Here is an 18,558-nt window from a genome sequence, read left to right as displayed (position 1 = left end):
GGTCTCCAGACTCGCCGCGATCCGCAGGGCCCCGGGGAGGCCGGCCCCCCCGTTCCGGCTCCTACCTTCTGAGAGCTCCAGCTCCAGCTCCGCCAGCTGCGCCCGCACTTCGGGCGGCAACGCCGCCACCGCGGCCGGCGACGGCTCCAGGCCTCGCTCCGCCATCCCGGCTCCGCCAGCCACACTCCGGAAGACTAGCGAGAGGGCTGAAGGAGGGACGGACTGACGAGGGCCCACACCCCGGCTAGAGGATCCGGCTCCGTCCGCCTAGCGCCGCCAGCGCCGCCAGCGCCACCGTTGCCGCCGCCGCCGCCGCCGCCATGAGCAAGGGTCACGTGAGCGCGGCGGGCCCGCCCCCGAGACGGAGGACGCACCGCCTCCGCAGCCCAGTCAGGCTGAGGACGCACGTGCTTGTGGCGCCCTCTACCGGGCAGATCCTGAAACGGCGGGCCCAAGCCCCCCACCCGAAGTCTCCCACGCGAATGGGCTCAGGGTGTGGACGTCGGCTTTACCACAGTGTGGACACGTAGCATTTACCTTTTACGAACTCTCGAACAAGGAGTTTTCAGGAGCGCCGGCCCTTACTTTTTCCACTACTAGACTTAGTAACGTATGTCTTTGTCTTGTCCTCTTCTCCATTTCCCCTGATTGACACCTACCCATTTATAAGGACCTGATGACAGGCCACCTCCTTCACTGGGGCTTCCCGGGCCCATCTGCCAGGAGCGCTTTGTTTCTGTTTCCGTTACAGCTTTTGAAAAGACAGTGGAAGGGAGAATCCGCTTCCTCCTGCCTTGACTTCTAACCACTTAGAAGAGGGGAACTTGATACTTTCTTCATCCTTTTATCTTCCTCAGCATATGACCTAATGGTGTTCCAAAAATAATTAATTTTAATTTAATATAAAGAGAGTCCAAACACTGGTGTATTTTTTACCAGAAACTACTGGGGCAGATGCTTTAAATATAGTCTTCATGTTTTCTTTTATAGTATTGAAATTTTTGGCATGGGGATGATTAATTTATCAATTTATTTCTTCCCCTACAATGTGAGGGATTCCAGTGTTTTCACTTCTTTCCACGCTTATCCAAAATTGGTCCATTATATTAAGTGAAGTATCCCAAGAATGGAAAAACAAGCATCACATGTACTCACCAGAAAATTGGTTTCCCTGATCATCACCTAAATACACATCTGGGAACGACACCAATCGGATATCAGACTGAGGTGGGGGGTGGGGGAGGGGATGGGGGTATGCCTACACAATGAGTGCATTGCGCACCGTTTGGGGAATGGTAACACTTGAAGGTGCTGACTCGGGGAGCGGGGGGTCGGGGGGAGGGACATATACCTACCTGATGGGTGCAACGCGCACTACCTGGGGAACGGACACGCCTGGAGCTCTGACTTGGGGGGAAAGGCGGTACATGGGCAACGTGTGTAACCTGCAATTCTGTATCCCCCATAACAATAAGATAAAAAAAAAAAAAAGTACCTTAATTTCCAAGTACTTTGAGATTTTCTAAATATGTTATTATAATTGAATCCTAAATTGTTACTGTATGGTCATAAAACTAATTCCATAAAAAAAAAATAAAAATAAAAACTTCCTCCCATCTGCTCGTATGGTACCTGTGATATTAAAATCTTTCTCTACTATAAAAAAAAATAAGATGAAATAAAAAAAAATTGAAAAATTGGTCCTTTGGGAGACCAGGTCTCTCCCCAACCCTCACCCCAGCAACTTTGCAGGGAGAATCTCAAGCTACATGGAAGGCGATGTGAGGTGCCCTGTCCAACAGCCCCAGCTAACCCCAGCCTTCTAGTCATCCTAGCCCAGAGTGAAGAAGCCTCCCTGTGATTCCAGCCCCTGGACATTTGAGACTTCCCAGCTGACACCCAGACTATGTGAAGCAAACACAGCTCATCTCTGTTGTGCCCTAAATTCCTGTGAACATAAGAAAATGGTCATCCCTTTATGCCACTAAGTTTGGGGCAGTTTGTTGCACAGCAGCCATTACCAAAAGGGCCTCAGCAGACATTCTTGTTTACCCTCCCAGCAGCCCTTCCCTCCTCTCTCTCCATGTCAGCAGACCACACCAACCCCTATTGAGGCTGAGGAGGCCAAATACTCACTTTACCACCGTCCTTGGCAAGTGTGTGATCCACTGAGGGAACTGTTAAGGGAGCATCTGGGGAGGAGGTTCCTCCCTGATGAGAGATGCACAAGGAAAAGCTGCCCTTTCACTTCCTTCCTGTCTTTAGATGCCCTGTTTGGTACACCAGCAGCCACCTTGCAACCATAAGGGGAAAGCTAAGAGAAGTACAAAGACATTACCTAGAATTTCACAGAACTGGTCTGCTAAAATAATAAACCCTAGAACCACTCATATTGGACTTCTTCTTTTTATATGAGAAAATATGTTTAAACCTCTTTTAGTTGAATATTCTGCTATTTACAGCCCAAAGCCTTCCATTGATAATGAATTTGTTACCCAAAATAGGATATTACAGGAGAGCAAAATGTGAAATTGGCTGAGTACAGTTCTGAAATGTCTAGTAAATTTTTATAGCACAAATCACTTGTAGACTGGAAATGATCAGAAAAATGCAGGATTTAGGGAGTGAGTTGACTGCTTGATGCAGCTTTTAGTAAATTCATACAAAAGATAAGCAGTCTGTAGATGTCCCAGTTGAGGATGGGGAAGCAGTTGGCTTTGCTAAGAAGCTGTTCAGGCTGCAGTCTAGGTTGACAGGGATGACAAAGTGGAGTTTTGCTGGCTTGGGGAAGCCAACTTCTACACTCAAGTTAAAACTAGGATAAACAGGCAAGAACATGAGAGAACTGACAGGTGATAAAACTGAAAAGATTGGGGCTCCAGATCTCTGAAGGACCTCAATAAAATCACCTTCACAGGTTTAATGAGAATTAAAAGCCAGGCTTTAGGCAAAATTACAGTTAGACATTAATCGGGGTGTGCTGGTACACTTCCACCCACTTTCCTATAGCAGCTGTCTAACTGAGAGTCTCGTAGTGTGTTGATCACCTGCTCCCCCATTGTTCTTATAGATAAAATCTCTGATGCTAAAATATTAAGAACTTTTTAGTTCAAAAATCACTTAAGGTGTTTTTCAGATTTTACATTCCAGCAAAACAGCTGACACCAACCAGTCTGAAGACCCCCACCAAAAAACCAACTCAGCTCAAGAATGCAATTTCTTTACCTGCCTGTCCCATGACTTCACCCCTTGCCTTCCAACCAATCAGCAATCCCCACACCTCAGCCCCCATTCAGTCCACCACCCATTCAGATCCCTTAAAACCCCAATCCCCAAACCTCGCAGGGAGGCAGATTTGAGGTTTCCTCCCATGTCATTCAGCTGCCCTATGATTATTAAACTCTCTGTGCTGCAGTACTCCATGTCTCAGTATATTAATTTACTATACATTGGGCAAACAGACCTGTTATGGTTACATTAGGACCTCTCATTAAACATTCTTTGGCAGATGAAAGGAATAAACTTAGTAATGAATATAATAAACCTGATAGAAAAGATTAGATTAAGGGTGGTATTCTCCCCTGAGATCATGAATTTCAAATTGTCTCGAGGACCAGACCTTTAAACTGAAGGAGAAGAGGGACTCAATATACAGGGACAATAGCCATGAGGCAGAAATTCTCAGGCTTAAGAAATACAAGGTGAGCCACATGTATAATATTAAATTCTCCAGTAGCTACTTTTTAAAAAGTGAAAAGAAACAGCACATCTCAATTCAGAATGTCAAGTGTTCAATAACTACATGTGGTTACTGGTTACCATATTTGATAACACAGGTCTAAATAAGATCTTTGCCTAATTTTTTTTTTTTTTTTTTTTTTTTGGTAGAGAGAGACAGGCTCTTGATCTGTTACCCAGGCTGGAGTGCAGTGGTGCAATCATAGCTCACTGTAGCCTCAAACTCCTGGGCTCAAGTGATCCTCCTGCCTCAGCCTCCTGAATAGCTAGGACTGCAGGCATGCACCACCACCCTCAGTTAATTTTTAAATTTTTTGTAGTGATGAGGGTCTTGCCATGTTGCCCAGGCTGGTCTTGAACTCCTGGCCTCAAGTGATCCTCCCACCTTGGTCTCCCAAAGCACTGGGATTACAGGCATGAGCCATCATGTCTGGCTTTTGCCTACTTTGTTAGCACCTGGAATTGACTGGATTAAATAATCCAGATGCCCACTAAAGTTTTTGCAGCCAAAGACACTCCAAACCTCTCTTCAACTGCCTCTAATCTAAATTAAACCTGGCTATAACTGCCTCTAATCCAAAGCAATCCCTAAACAATGGAGGCTCAGAGGGGTAGAGGGGTGGTAGGGGGGTAGAGGATGGGATGTTGCTTGGTGCGTTGCTCCAGTGATAGATGCACTGAAGGCCCTGACTTTACCACCGTGCAATACATCAATGTAGCAAAATTTCACTTGTACCCCATGAGTATATGCAAATAAAAAATAAATGGAAGCTTAGCACTCTGTTAAGCTTCCAACTCTCACCAACAGGAAGACAACTGCCAAAGCTCTGTAGCTGAACACATCTGAATTAGGTATATGCAGAAGGACATAAACCTAATGCCCATATTAGGTATGTTTATGAAGGATAATGGATAACCAAGACATTCTCAGAGATCAGAACAAGGGACTGCTAGACAACTAACAAATTTTCTCCATTTGCCAGGATAGGGCGTCCTCACTAGTACTGTCAGGCAGTATGGCAGATGGTTTGCAAGAGTGGCTGCTGTAATCCCCCCCCAACCCCATCCACTACCTTTAAGTAGACCCCTTTTATACATATCACATGACTTTCTTTGGCCATGAGATAGTAGCAAACATGACACAGAGACTTGGAAAGTGCTTGTGCACTGGGGCTTTCCCCCTCTCTTTCTGCTTTTGGAAACCAAGACCACTACCATGTGAATAAATGTAGGCTGGCCTACTAGATGAGGAAAGATATGGCCCATTTACTCTCATCACTCCAGGCAACAACCACCAAATAACTGCAAGGCATATAAGGCCATGGACTGCCGGTTGATGACAAATCTGTGAATGTACCCTGGTGAACCCCTTCAAATGGCCGATTTACAGAGTCATGAGCAAATAAATGGCTGCTGTTTTAAGCTACTAAATTTTGTTAGTTGGTTACAAAGCAAAAGCTCAGGAACAATGTCTACTGCCTATTTCCTTTGCTGAATGGGAATACTGCACTTACACTTCCTTGTCTACTGTTGTGTTTCGCAGGGGGTTCCCGACTTTAGCATGCATTAGAATCACGTGGAAGGTTTATTAAGACACAAATTCCTAGGCCAAACCCAGAGTCTCCCATTTTGTAGAGTTTGGGTGTGACCCAACAATTTACATTTCTGACAAGTTCTACGGTGATGCTGATGCTGCTTGGGCAAGGAATGTACTTTGTGAGAATCATTGGTCTACTGGATGTGTTGGAGACAGTTAATTCGTCTTTTAACTCTAAGATGCTGGTCCAAGAGAAATAATCTCTAGACCTGAAGGAGAAGAATGCATAGTCCCAGAGGTCCTAAACTTGGAGCTGGAGGTAGTAGATGGATGATATTGGGGTTGTCTTCCTTTGAGGGAGATGATGAAACTTCATGGAATTGTTAGCATTTTTAATCGTGTGCAATAGAATAAATGTTTGTGACAAATGAGTGGAGTATGGCAGAGGCTGTGAGTTGTCTACCAAAAGTTCATTTTCCCACCTTTTTATTATATTAGGAGAGCCCACCTCCCACCAGAGGCTAAAAATGTGAATTAATCAGCCTCTCTTGTCACTAGGGCATTGGCCAAGGGATCTGAAGGGAATTCAGCTGTAAGGGTGAAGGGCAATATTCTGGGAAAGATATTCCTCCCTGATAAGAGAGACAAAGGAGGAGAATCCTGAGAACTCTGCCAGTTTCTGAGATAATTACACTCTCACGAGACAGTGGCAGTGGCAAGGCTAGCAAACAAAAGCTTGGAACACAGGGACAGCCAGAGTCCTGAAGGTGGTGGCAAAAGCAGCAGTCCAGAACAATTTGTGATCCACCTTCTAGGAATACTCAAAAGTGCCTGAGTTGGGAGAAGAATCTTATTAGGGAGTCTCACACTTTGCAGGCAGAAGTAACAACATTTTGCATCCGTGTTAATAGGCTCTTACTTGTATCCCTAAAAGGAATATCGGGAAAATTTAAGTTATATAAAAACCTGCCTACAACTGGAACTGTATAAGAAAGCCCTGTATAAACTAAAAGCCATCCCACAAAAGATGGGTTTTCATGAAATGAATCAACATCTCATGATTAAGAGGGAGATTTTTATGTCCTTAAGTCCATCTGAAACCACTGGGAAAACAGAAGCAGCATAGGACAATAGGCTCTCTTCAACTTAGGGAGGTTTGGAAAAATATTAGAAAGAAGATTCTTCTCCTAACTATGTTGTGGTATGTTACTGGGGGAGGCTGAGGTGTGCTTTAAAAGGAAAGACCTCTTTTCTCACTGTGATCTTAAGTTAAATGCTGGCAGGCAGTAGAAAAATAAACTAGATGGACCCTTTAAACTCTAATATTCAATTAATTTGCATGATCCTATCCCTATTATGGCCATACCTGCTGCAGCCATAGCTGTATGCTCTGACAAAAGAACTGTAATGAAGTCATAGATGAGACCAGTCCGTTAAGTTTTCTATTTCTTGCTTAATCCAGCATGCAGTGAGTATATAAGTGGTAAAAACAAACAGACAAAAAACTTCTATTTGGAGGACTATATCTTGTAGCAAAGGCAAATAGTAACCTATACAAAATTAGCTAGAAAATTATTAAATGAAAAGAAAATTACAGGGAAGAAGAGACAAATTTCCCATGCAAAAGATTTTCAAATAATAATTCAGATAAATGCTCCTTCCTTCTGGGAAGTAGGTTGTATTTGGTGACTTGAAAAGTATAGAAAGGGAAACAAAAAGTAACTTTCCAGTGGAGAAACCTGGCAAACAATATCTCAGCCAGGTAATCAAAATTAACATCAGTGGTAAGTTATGTTCACAGTATGAACACTTAATATGATGTGATGAAAATGGCACTTCTACAGTTTTTCTCCCAAGAACTCATAACTCCAGTATAACCATGGGAAAAAAAAAACCATAAATTGAAGGACAGTGTACAAAATATTTGACCAGTATTCCTCAAAACTATCAAAGTCATTAAAAAAAAAAAGAAAAGCTGAGAAACTATCAAAGACCAGAAGAGCATAAGGAGACATGACAGCTGGAAGTAATGTATCCTAGATGGGATCCTGGAACAGAAAAAGGGCATTGGGGAAAAACTAATGAAACCCAAATAAACTGTGAAGTTAATAGTAGTGAACCAATAGTGGTTTCTTAGTTGTGACAAATGTTGTCATAGTAATGTAATATATTAACAATAGTGGAAACTGGATGAAGGGTATACAGGAACGCTCTGTACTATCTTTGCAACTTTTCGGTAAATTTAAAACCATCCTAAACTGTTTATTTAAAATTAAAGAAGTGCCAGGGGAAAAATCACAAAATATTTAATATTTTTGGCATATAGTTAAGTATAGAGAGTGATGTAACACACACATGGCTACCTATTACACTGCTTTAAGAAATATTAACATTTCTTAATGTTATTATTTCTTATGTCTTATTTTTTACAAGAAAATTATAGAGAGGTAAAGCCCCTGTGAATCCTATTATCCCCTGCAATATTTTATACTTTTATTGCATATATATGTAGTAAACAATATAGGTATAAAATATATAGTATCTTTAGCATATTTATAAAGTTTACGGGCATAACATCACATTGTACACACCCTTCTGCAACTACATGTAGTTCTAGATAATTCATTTTTACTACTGATTGGTATTCCATTTTAAGAATATACTGTAATTTATCCCTCTTAGACATTTAGGATTTTTTTTGGTTTTGATTTTTTGTTTTGTTTTGTTTTTTTGCTATTGCAGAGTTGCCAGAACATTCTTGTACACATCTTTTTGGGTGCATATGGGAGAATTTCTTGTATATACCTAGGTCATTAAGTTTGATTACCTTCATCTGTAATACATATTGCCAAATGGCTTTCCAAACCTGGATCAATTAACATACCCACCAGAAATATATGAGGGTTCCCACTGCTCTGCATCTTCCTGTACTTGGTATCATCACACTATTAAAATGTTGCCAGTATGATGGCTATGAAGTGGTATCTTGTTATAAGATACAATTTGCATTTCCCTGACTACTAGAGAGGCTGAGTTGATTAGCTCTTGGATTCTCATACTAGTGGACTTTCCTTTACAACCTTCCTTGCCCTTTTTCCCTTTTGGTTATCTTTTTATGTTTTCATATCATAAAAGTTTTAATATGAATCCTCTATATGGTATAATGTATTGCAGTTATCTTCAGTCTATGGCTTGTTTTTGTTTATTGTTATTCTTTTACTTCAGTTATGGTTTCTTGTACAGAAATTTTATTTTTTTATTATTATTATTTTTTTTTTTTGAGAGTCTCGCTCAAGTTTTTCCTAAGGTCAGATCTTGTTAAAAACATGATGCTCTGGTTTCTTCAAAATGGTTTCTTTATACCCTCTCCCTGCCAGAAGCAAGAGATAATTCCCCCAGCCCCCTGCCCCATCCCATCAATAGGTCAATATTCATTGTAAGTACCTGGTAGTGCACCAGGAGGTAAAACTCACAAAAGTGCAGGCTCCTGATGATTGGGTTACCCTGGAGGTTGTTGGTTGTTTTTTGCTTTTTGACAGTCTCGCTCTGTTGCCCTGGCTAGAGTGCAGTGGCGTCATCATAGCTCACAGCAACCTCAAACCCCTGGCTGGGCTCAAGTGGTCCTCCTGCCTCAGCCTCCTGAGTAGCTGGGACTACAGGCATGCGCCAGGACACCCAGCTAATTTTTCTGTTTAGTAGAGACAGGGTCTCGCTCTTGCTCAGGCTGGTCTCGAATTCCTGAACTCCAGCCTTGGACTCCCAGAGTGCTAGGATTGCAGGTGTGAGACACTGTACTACACCCCTTCATATTTTTAAAAATTGTCTTTATTTGAAAACATTTCCAAATGTAGAGAACTACACCTGTGTACCCATCTCACTATCTAGATTTAACAAATAGTAAAATTTCACCATTTCTGCCTCAGAATTGTTAAGACATTACATAGCAGAAGGCTCTATACATGCATCCCTGTTGTCATTCACCTCCCTCCCTCCTTCCCCAAAGATTAATTAAAAGGTATTTGTCATTTTGAAGTTGGTATAATTCCCAAGTACATTGGTATATTTTTATACTTTTACTATATGTATCCATAAATAGATAGTAATTTTTAAATTATAAAGGTATAAATTTCTACATGTCAATCTAAATCAACTTTTTGACATATAAAAGCAGTACATATTAGGTGATATATAGTGTTCCATCATAAGATATAATTATTTTGTTATGGACATTGTTTCCAGCATGTCATTGTTCAATTTCAAATCTTGTATTAATTCTCTGCTTAGATTATGATTCTCCGTTTCCTACAGAATCAAGTGAAAATCTATTTTCTTAGCATACAATCGATCATGATTTGATAACCCATGAAACTCTTCAGCTTTCCTATTGCCATACTCTATTGAAATCTAGGCTGTACCCATTCCAAACTATTAAAGTGAATTTCCCACTTGACATTCCTCTTTGCCTTTACTCTCTTCTTTGCTAGCATGCCCTTTCTTTCATTGACTATCTTGCAAACACATAGTGATCAAGACTCAACTTGAAAGTTAACCTCTTCCTCACCAGAAGAGTTGACCACTCTTTCCTGTGTATTTCTAATACTATAAAAGTTTTCAAAACACTTAATAGCAATATTTTAGTTTATAATGCTTGACTTTAAAGTTATTAAGAGTAGGAAATTTGTAATTTCAGTATCCTGTGCACCTAGTATAGTACAGAACAATTAAGGTCATGGAAAGTTAGCGTGTGGGCATTTTTTCAAGGTTGGAATACTGATGAAGAATGGCATGCTACCAAATAGCTATACATCTGCAAAAAAATAAGTGATTAGACACAATTAAAACAAATTTTTAAAAAGTTTACTTACAGGGCCAGGCGCAGTGGCTCACGCCTGTAATCATAGCACTCTGGGAGGCCGAGGTGGGTGGATTGTTTGAGCTCAGGAGTTCAAGACCAGCCTGAGCAAGAGCGAGACCCTGTCTCTACTAAAAATAGAAAGAAATTATCTGGCAAACTAAAAATATATATAGAAAAAATTAGCCAGGCATGGTGGCACATGCCTATAGTCCCAGCTACTCAGGAGGCTGAGGGCAGTAGGATCGCTTAAGCCCAGGAGTTTGAGGTTGCTGTGAGCTAGGCTGACACCATGGCACTCACTCTAGCCCGGGCAACACAGTGAGACTCTGTCTCAGAAAAAGAAAGTTTACTTACATCTGGAAACTTTGAGAATATTTGCTATTACTCCCTAATTTTCTGTATGAGTATGCAAGCTGAGAGAATTAAATTATTTGCCTGACTACACCAAGATTAGTTGCAGAGTTGGCTAATGGCAAACCTATCATTTCATTCCAGGTAGGGGAAAAGGTTTGACAGACATGGAAATTCTACGACCTCCGAGACGGGTTCATGGGGGTGTTATGTGACATCTAAGACACAAGTTTGCAGATGTAAGAAACTTTCTTAGGCAGGCATAAATTATAAGTCTTCTAGGAATCCACAGAAAAATGTCAAGTTGGTAACAAGAAAAAAATTTTTCTTAGAGGTAGTAAACAGTCAAGACAAACTTAATGCCTATTCCTCTCCAGTAGCAGTCAGGCATATTGGTGAAGATAGTGTCTTAAATGAAATCATGTTAAGTGCTTAGCACAATAGTTGGTGACTTGGAGACCGTCCAGGTGGAAAGAGAATGACAACTGGGATTAAGGACACGACAATGAAGACAGAGAAAAAGGCGCAGATATAAACCAACAATTTTTAGCCCTGTCCCTAACAGTCACTTTTAAAATTAGTTGAAAGAAAATGTAATCTAATTAAAACCACCGTTAGCCAGGCATGGTGGTGCGCACCTGTAGTCCCAGCTGTTCGGGAGGCTGAGGCAGGAAGATCGCTTGAGCCCAGTAGTTTCAGGTTGCAGTGAGCTATAATGACGCCACCGCACCGTAGTCCTGGCAAGAGAGACCCTGTCTCAACACTCCCCCACCTCCCCTGCGAAAAGACAAAAACAAAAACTAAACCACCCTATACTAGAGATGAACTACTGGACTTGAAAGGATTGCTTCTGGGTTAGTATTATTTTTTTTCTGCCCCTATCCCCTTCTTGTCATGGTTAGGATTACAAAAAATCCTGCAAAAAAGAACAGTCATCTCAAAACTGTACTTATAATTTTGCCCTCCCCACAACAGGTTTTTTGCCAATCATAGTGAATGGCACAAACATCCATCCAGTCCCGTAGGACAAATTCACGAGTCATCTTTGATGCCTCCCTCCCTCTTCCATATTTAACCTTCCCGACCTGCGTGCAGATTATACTTTCTACGTTATTCAAATCTTCCACCTTGGTCCAGCTGTATCATTATCTGGTATAACCTACCTGGTCTCCCATGTGTTCTCCACATACTTCAAATCCCAGAAGTCTACCTCTTACCTACTTCTCCAGCCTCACTTGGGAAGATGGAATGAATATTTCCCATGCTGTAGGCTGCAGGGCCCTACAATTCTTCCAATGCACCATAAAATGGTGTAGCTTGTTCCCTCAGGTCTGGGACACCCTCCTCCTACTCATTAACTCCTACTCCTTCAGATATATGAACTCTCAGTTGCTCAAAGTATTCCGTCCTTGCACCATCCCCCACTCCAACTCCACAGATTCAGTCAGACTCCAGCTGTTGTATTTACTATTGTTCTAATTTTGCAATTATTTATGACTTTTTCATTCTAAGCACCATAAGGGCAGAAATCCTGTTTTTACTGCCTACCACACTGTCTGGAATACAGCATGCAATAAATACTGATTGAATGCTCTATTCGTCTTAATTTGCTCCAATGCTAAGTAAATATCCTTGTTTTGACAAGTCAATAGCTACTTTTTTATGCAGAACTTGGAATGCATAATAGCAAAATTAGAACTTAATACATAATTCAAAATACAAGTGTATAAAGATAAATAACAGCCAATGTAATATTACAGGGGAGCTGGAGTACTTCTATGGTTCACTAAGTCTAATACAAATACGTATACAATGAAAACAGGAGACTAATACTGCAATTTCAAAGACCTGCAGAACAGCTACTAAAAAAATGAATTTTAAAAGACAAAGGTTACATAGCTTGTTCCTTCCTACAAGACTAGAAGAAACTGAGGGTCCTTACTTAGGAGTAATATAAAGGGAAAACATTCCAGTTTCTTTAAACCCTCATACAAACTAAAGACATTTTTGGGGGGAGGGATCCTCCAGGGACATGGTAGAATAAAGACATTTTGATAGAAGAAAATTCACAATTCTTTGGTAGTAACTGTTGAAACGTTTTATTGAAAACCTCCAGGTATATAATTAAAACTAGAAGGCATGATATTTAGGCTAATATTATCTAATAAGATATGTGGTTAAATATAAGGTATCTGTAGTGAAACTCTTTGCAAATACACTCATTTTAAATACAACTCAAAAGCCTATCAGAGTTTACCAATTTGATTCTCAGTCCACTAAAAAGAATACACCATTATACTGTGCTCCTGAGATAAAATTTATGTTATGCACCCCCACACTTTGGCCAAATAAATATACTAACACACTTACATAAGGCCCTAAGGCTTTGTTAGTACCTAATCCCCTATAAACCTGTCATTACCAGGATGACCATTTTCCTCACTGATATGAGCCATCTTCGTTAAGATACATGTAACTGTTTATTAGCAAATGAAAGGTTTAGCTAACGGGCAATGCTACATAAACAACAAAGTAATTATTAAAGTGAATGCTCATATTAAATGTGTTACCTTAAGGTATATTATTTACAAACATATCCATATCACATAACTAGGTAGAAAAGTATTTTTGAGAATTAAGAGAATATACTTCGAAATTAAGACCTAGATTTCTACCATAAAATTTCACTTTAACAATTCAAGAATAAACAGAATAGCCATGAAACACAATAGTGTTTTTTTTTTAGCAACATAGTACATTCAATAAAAGCTATCACATTAACTTACAAATAACAGCTGTTAAAAAGCCAGAGACTCATTCAGTTTTTGCATTAAAAAGAAGTATCTTTTAAAAACTAAAACAGTCATTTAAATTTCCTAGTGAAATTTTCCTTTAAGAAACCCCAAATACCCTTTAGCTGGGTTTGATAATCACATACTCAAGCAAGGCAATAATCCACCCCATAAAGGTAAAATCTTTAAACTGTCCATTACCCTGGGATTTTTTTTTTTCCTTCAATAACTGCCTCTGATACTAAAAAAATGAAAAGAAAATCTGAGAATTGTAAAGCTGAATATTTACCCTGGCTCTCTGTCCTTTTTTATACATAAAATACTATACTACCATACCTCCCACTCTTCTTACCCCCTCCAAAACCAAAAAACTAGCTGAGACCAGAATGATGGAACTAGAGAAGGAGCAACACATAAAATTATTGAAAAATACACAGACGTAGTCATTAGACATACACCAGTCCTGCTTTTAATAATTTTATTTTTTTCTAATTTTGTTACTTTAGTTTCCCATAGCACCTTGGCAATGTTGAAAACAAATACAAATACAAGGATGTACTCATTTTAACATTTTATGCATGAGCATGTGTCACACCTTTTGGGGGGGACAGTTTTGACAACAGGAACAAACCTAAGCAATGGACAAAAGAAGAAGCCAGAGAACTGGTTCTGACCCCCACCCCCTCACATTTAAGAGATGTCACTCAAAGGACACCTGAATCAGGTTTAAAAAAAAAAAAAATCAACGTTGATATGGATCTTTCTTTACATATACTAATCAGTGTTCTGTGCTGCAAAACTGAAAATAAAACCATTTAATACGCAGCCTGTTGATATCTGAGTTGCACTTTTAGGAACTGTCTACTCAAAGATTCATAAAAAGTTCTCAGCTTTAAAAAATAAACTTTAAGTTACTTAATTATCACGTGAATTTTAAAAGAGAATTGATTCTCAACTTGAAAACAAATTCTCTTTCAACTTCTTAAAATATCCTCATTGAGCTAATAAGTGAAATGTCTAAGTATCTTCTTGGAAACTCAGGCTAGCTACATTAGCATATGCCAAAAAGCCCAGTTAAATTAATGGCCAACAAATTGTAAGGAAATATAAAATGTTAGGAAAAAATCCATCATATATTATAATTAAGAATTTATAAAACCCCCTTAAACGGAATACATGTCCTCTTTTGAGTTTTACCATTTCTGTTAAAAAAAAAAAAAAAAAAAAGGAAAACAAAACAAAACAAAACGGGTACTTTTAAAATATGGTTCATATATATTGCCAACACAAATATCAGAGACTTAACTCCAGTGTTGTTCAACTGTGTCATAGCAGAACCAGTGGATATTTAAGCCAAGAGACTAATTATTAAGGCCATACCTAATAAACTAGAGAAGTGTTCAGTAACTTTTAAATACTATTTTCTGTTCCAGCAACATTCTTCTTGTTTTCTAGTGTAAACACTAGTGAAGATGCTAACACTCCATCATTTAAGCCTTTTGCAAAGCAAATCTGGTTATTTAAAAAGAAAAAGGAATGTGAAATATTCAAGCTACCTTAATTTTAAGAACCAAAAATAAATCAGAATTATGCATGTCATTTGATCACCTGTAAATTGAGCACTTAAGACCACAACAACAAACCCGTATCACTTCAGTCTTATCTTCCTCCAAAATCCAGTTGAAAAAAATTTAGAAGAAATCACTATTTTAAATGTCAGTGTCTATTTTTGGCAAAATTGAAATTACTCAGACTAGAGACAGGCCCTTGATATTATGAAAACTTTACTTATCAGGATAGAAAATGGAGACAGGTTTTGCAATGTCTCTATGTACCTTTTCTATTAACTGCAAGGTAATGAACTTGTACGAGTGACTCTTGTTCTTTTCATGCAGTAAGAACTTACGGCAGAACATCACTGTACCAAACATTCAATATCATTTATATCTACTTCCAGCCTCCAACAGCCCAAGGAAATGGTAAGTCATAAAGGTGAAGAGAAAAATTTGATATTAAAATTTTTCCATCTAAACAACCAAATAAATAGTTGAACTACAATGAACACCCACCCTCATCAGTTACAGAGTAATGCTTGGAAAAAAGCTAAGTTTCACACAACTCACAGGCATCATTTAGAAAAAATCCTTAAATCTGCTGTAATAAAATAAATGCTAAATACATACTGTGAATATATATATTATATATATACACACACATACACACACTTATTCTTCCCTATATATCCCATCAAATGGGAACTATTAGATGTAATGAGGCAAATTAAATTAAAAACGCTATATTTTATAAGAAATTTAAAAAATGGTCATGTCTTCAAATTAAATTTCTACTTTCAATAATGTATTGGAGAAAAAGCAAAAACACACTTGCTTTCTTCAAAAGAAGACTTTTCTTGTGTTACAATTACAATCTGTAGATTTTTAGAAGTTAGTAGACTAACAGCAAGACATACAAGCATACATGTAATACAAGCCTACATCTGTGACACATTGTTAAAAAATAGGTAATGTTTCATTTTAAGTGCAATAATTTTGTAATCCTTACCAAGTGATTTTTACAAAATGTTTATTCTCTTGAATCCAATGCATTCACAGATGTTAACACTTTAATGTTTATCATTTCCACCAACTGCAGCATTATCTAAGTAAACCAAAATAAGCAGTTTTATCATAGATGTAGTCAATGATTATTAATACTTTTTTTTAAAAGGTCCTAAACTTCCCCCAAATTTCAGCACAGGTAGTTTTATTGTATGTTTCATCTATTAGGTGATTTGAAAAATAGTGTGTAGAAATGAATAGTTTCGAACTGAGTAAGTATGTTATACCATGTTATAAAATCCAACAAATCAAAAGCAATTGCCAAGCTGAATAATAAGTTACAAATAATAATTCTGGCTTATACAGAAATGTGCAGTGTTTTCAAAGCTGTTAACAGTTACCCACTATTACAAATCTCCAAAGCTTAACTTAGAGTTGGAAGATGAGTTTCACAGTAATGTAATTTTAACCTCCATTTACATTCATTTTAATATATTACTAAGATGTTTACTCTATGTCACAATGGTGCTTTCCAGTGTTCACAATTTACAGTTTCAATTTGTACATATGTAATTCACTAACACAAGGGACAGTTCTTATTACAAACTATCCAATAAAGGAAAATAAAACCCACCTTACATAGAACTCTGAACATGGTATGACTTAAAACAGATTAATGCAACATGGTTTTTAATATTTTAGCCATTTCCTAAATACCAGCATGTAAACTTGCCTATTTAATATATGAGAGCTACAACTTTATTCACTGAGAAATTATGCATTAATTTTCTTCAACCACTTTCCTCATCTTAACTTAAAAATCTCCTGACTTGCTGGTTCTGTTTCAGTGAATTCCAAATTGTATGTCTTTTTTTGAAGAAGGGGAGGGAAGGAAAGTGATAAATACACTGTAAACAGAAAAAAGTTCCCCACAAATTAAGCCTTTTAAAAAAGTTTCTTTTTACTTCTACACTATAACACTTTAAGAGTCAGTTACAATGTTTCATCTTTAACACTAACACAAATAAATTATCGTAGGGTCAGTTTGCCCTACCACTCTGGGACCTAAAATTCTAAATATGTGAACAGAAGAGTAAATACTTCAACGTTCAAAATTGAAATTTAGAACACCTGTATGATTTAACTACACTGGTCAAAGCAGTTACAAACATACAATTCAGTAGGTGGTTATTTTGTTTTTGAGGGTGGGCAAAGAACAGAGTAACATAGATTAACAAAAAAACACTTTTGTTTCCCATGTTATGGGGGGAAAAAAAAATCACAGGGTAGTTTAAACCTCTCAAGTCCATTTGACCTATCTACTGAGGTCTAAGATGAAATTTTTCAATTTTTTAAATAATCTCTATTCTTTCCTTGAGTATCAAACTGATTGGTAGTCACATCTCCAAGTACAATCAGAGCTTAATAGCTTCTTGAATGAAATATTAGTAAGGTCAAAAAGACAGACTAAATTTCAAACTAAGAAAAAGAAAACTACTCAAGTATTACATTCAGTTTTCAAATCATTTACTAACACGACAATAGATTTGGCTTCAATCGCTCTTCTACACACTCACACCCACAACAGGCACCCCAGCCACCAATCTGCTTTGCAACAAAAGGCCATATAGTCAGAGATGGCATTCTCCAAGCCAAACTTTAAATAGATTAAAAAAAGTAATTTCTAATTTTACAGAAATCCTTGTTCAAAAAATATTTTCTCTCACTCCCTCATCTCCTATACTGAAGGATGTATAATGTTCTTTTTTCCAAGCTAAATCTGAACCCTCAAAATTGATTCCAGGCAGAAAATCTCTGCAAATTAAAATCAAAAACAAAAATAGAAAAATTATACTTTTTATATATGTGTATATATATATATATATATACTGATTGGAATCCTCCAGCATTTAAAAATCACATTAGAGATGAATTTTGGGATCTTACTGTTCACAACTCCAAAATCCATAATGATTTAAGGACATACTTTTTCCTGCTTCCTTCCTGGCTACCCACTCCCTTCCAAAACAGTTCAATATAGCCACGGCTCAAGTTTAATGGGAAGAGAGAGAAGTGTGTGAATAGTTTTTGTTTTGTTGTTGTTTTTTTTTTTTTTTTTTTTTTTTACTTTGGTGATCTGGGTGGCACATATTGCTCTTTGCCATTACGTCGAGTCACTCCCTGAGGTATAGCCCTATGGCTAAACTGGCGTCTCTGTTCCCTGATTTTTCCAGCTGCTCCCCTGGGAATGGTATTGCCTCGGAAGCCAGAATAATCCTTACTAGCCCTTGCTTCTGGCTTCTCATGTGGTTTCTCAACAGACTTCTCAGGAGCTGCATTCTCTTCATTTTTGGTGGGAGACACTACATTGGAGCGAAGTTCCCGTAGTGGCTGTACAAGAACTGAAGATGGCTCTTTAGGGGGCTTCTGGCACACTTCAGCGTAACTTAATTTTCTGGGTTCCTTTGAAGAGATAAGAAACAAAAAATAATTTATGGCATACATTCTGTAAATAATAAAGTACAAAAAAGATCATGTTAACCACAGGAAAACCATAGGCTATTTTCTAGGAAAGGGCAATAGACACTCTCATATACACTGCAATTAGAATGTACTAGTACAATCTTAAAAATATATATATTTGTTGAAAATAGTAAGAAGCCTTAGCAATTTATTTATGATACAATAATTTCGCTAGATGAATTTATCTGAAGGATGTTCATATCA

General features: G+C 38.3%; 2 protein-coding genes across 6 annotated transcripts in view; both read right to left on the bottom strand.

Annotated features, from left to right (window-relative positions):
• Window positions 1–270, bottom strand: part of DIP2B (disco interacting protein 2 homolog B) — a 215,655-nt gene extending 215,385 nt beyond the window's left edge. Inside the window, exon 1 of the mRNA XM_069489769.1 lies at window positions 66–270. Coding sequence (XP_069345870.1) covers window positions 66–165 — 100 coding nt within the window. The 5' untranslated portion in view covers window positions 166–270. The remainder of the gene's footprint in view (window positions 1–65) is intronic.
• A 17,463-nt stretch (window positions 271–17,733) lies between these two features.
• LARP4 (La ribonucleoprotein 4) overlaps window positions 17,734–18,558 on the bottom strand; it is a 60,408-nt gene continuing 59,583 nt past the window's right edge. For all 5 annotated transcript variants that reach the window (XM_069489758.1, XM_069489759.1, XM_069489760.1 and 2 more), the window contains one exon: window positions 17,734–18,294. In XM_069489758.1, the coding sequence (XP_069345859.1) occupies window positions 17,956–18,294 (339 nt within the window). In that variant the 3' untranslated portion in view covers window positions 17,734–17,955. The remainder of the gene's footprint in view (window positions 18,295–18,558) is intronic.

This window comes from Eulemur rufifrons, chromosome 16 (assembly GCF_041146395.1).
Source record: "Eulemur rufifrons isolate Redbay chromosome 16, OSU_ERuf_1, whole genome shotgun sequence".
NCBI lineage: Eukaryota > Metazoa > Chordata > Mammalia > Primates > Lemuridae > Eulemur > Eulemur rufifrons.
Note: the sequence above shows the minus strand (reverse complement) of the source record. Positions and strands in the feature narration are given on the sequence as shown.